General features: G+C 77.9%; 1 protein-coding gene across 2 annotated transcripts in view; it reads left to right on the top strand.

The window, feature by feature from the left end:
• The first annotated feature begins 6 nt into the window (after window positions 1–6).
• The window catches only part of SEPT11 (septin 11), a 144,332-nt gene continuing 143,999 nt past the window's right edge, over window positions 7–339 (top strand). For both annotated transcript variants that reach the window (XM_019522316.1, XM_019522315.1), the window contains exon 1: window positions 7–79. In XM_019522316.1, coding sequence (XP_019377861.1) covers window positions 47–79 — 33 coding nt within the window. In that variant the 5' untranslated portion in view covers window positions 7–46. The remainder of the gene's footprint in view (window positions 80–339) is intronic.

Below are 339 nucleotides of genomic sequence, written 5' to 3'. Positions count from 1 at the left end.
CCGGGGGCTCTGCAGCGCTGCAGCCGTGCGGAGCGGGCGGGTGGGGATGGCCGTGGCCGTAGCTGTGGGGAGACCGGCGGTGAGCGAGGGACCCCGGGGTGGGGTGCAGGGGCAGCCGATGCTTGCCTGCGGGCTGATGTAGCCGACCGGACCCGGACCGCTTGGCGCCAGCTCAGCTCAGGGCGGGGCGGGGGTGCCGCTGGTAGCCCGGGGCAGGCGGGGTGCGTGCTACCCTGCCCTGCCCGTGCGTCTGCTGCCGTGGGGCTGGGGCCGTGTTAGCGGCGGGGCAGCGAGGTCGGGTCCCGGGCGAGGCCGTGCTCCTAGCGGCCGCCCCGCCCC

The sequence above is a fragment of the Gavialis gangeticus genome, unplaced genomic scaffold (assembly GCF_001723915.1).
Source record: "Gavialis gangeticus isolate Ggan-Ray unplaced genomic scaffold, GavGan_comp1, whole genome shotgun sequence".
In the NCBI taxonomy this organism is placed as follows: domain Eukaryota; kingdom Metazoa; phylum Chordata; order Crocodylia; family Gavialidae; genus Gavialis; species Gavialis gangeticus.
The sequence above is the reverse complement of the archived record's forward strand: the minus strand, read 5'-3'. Positions and strand labels throughout refer to the sequence as shown.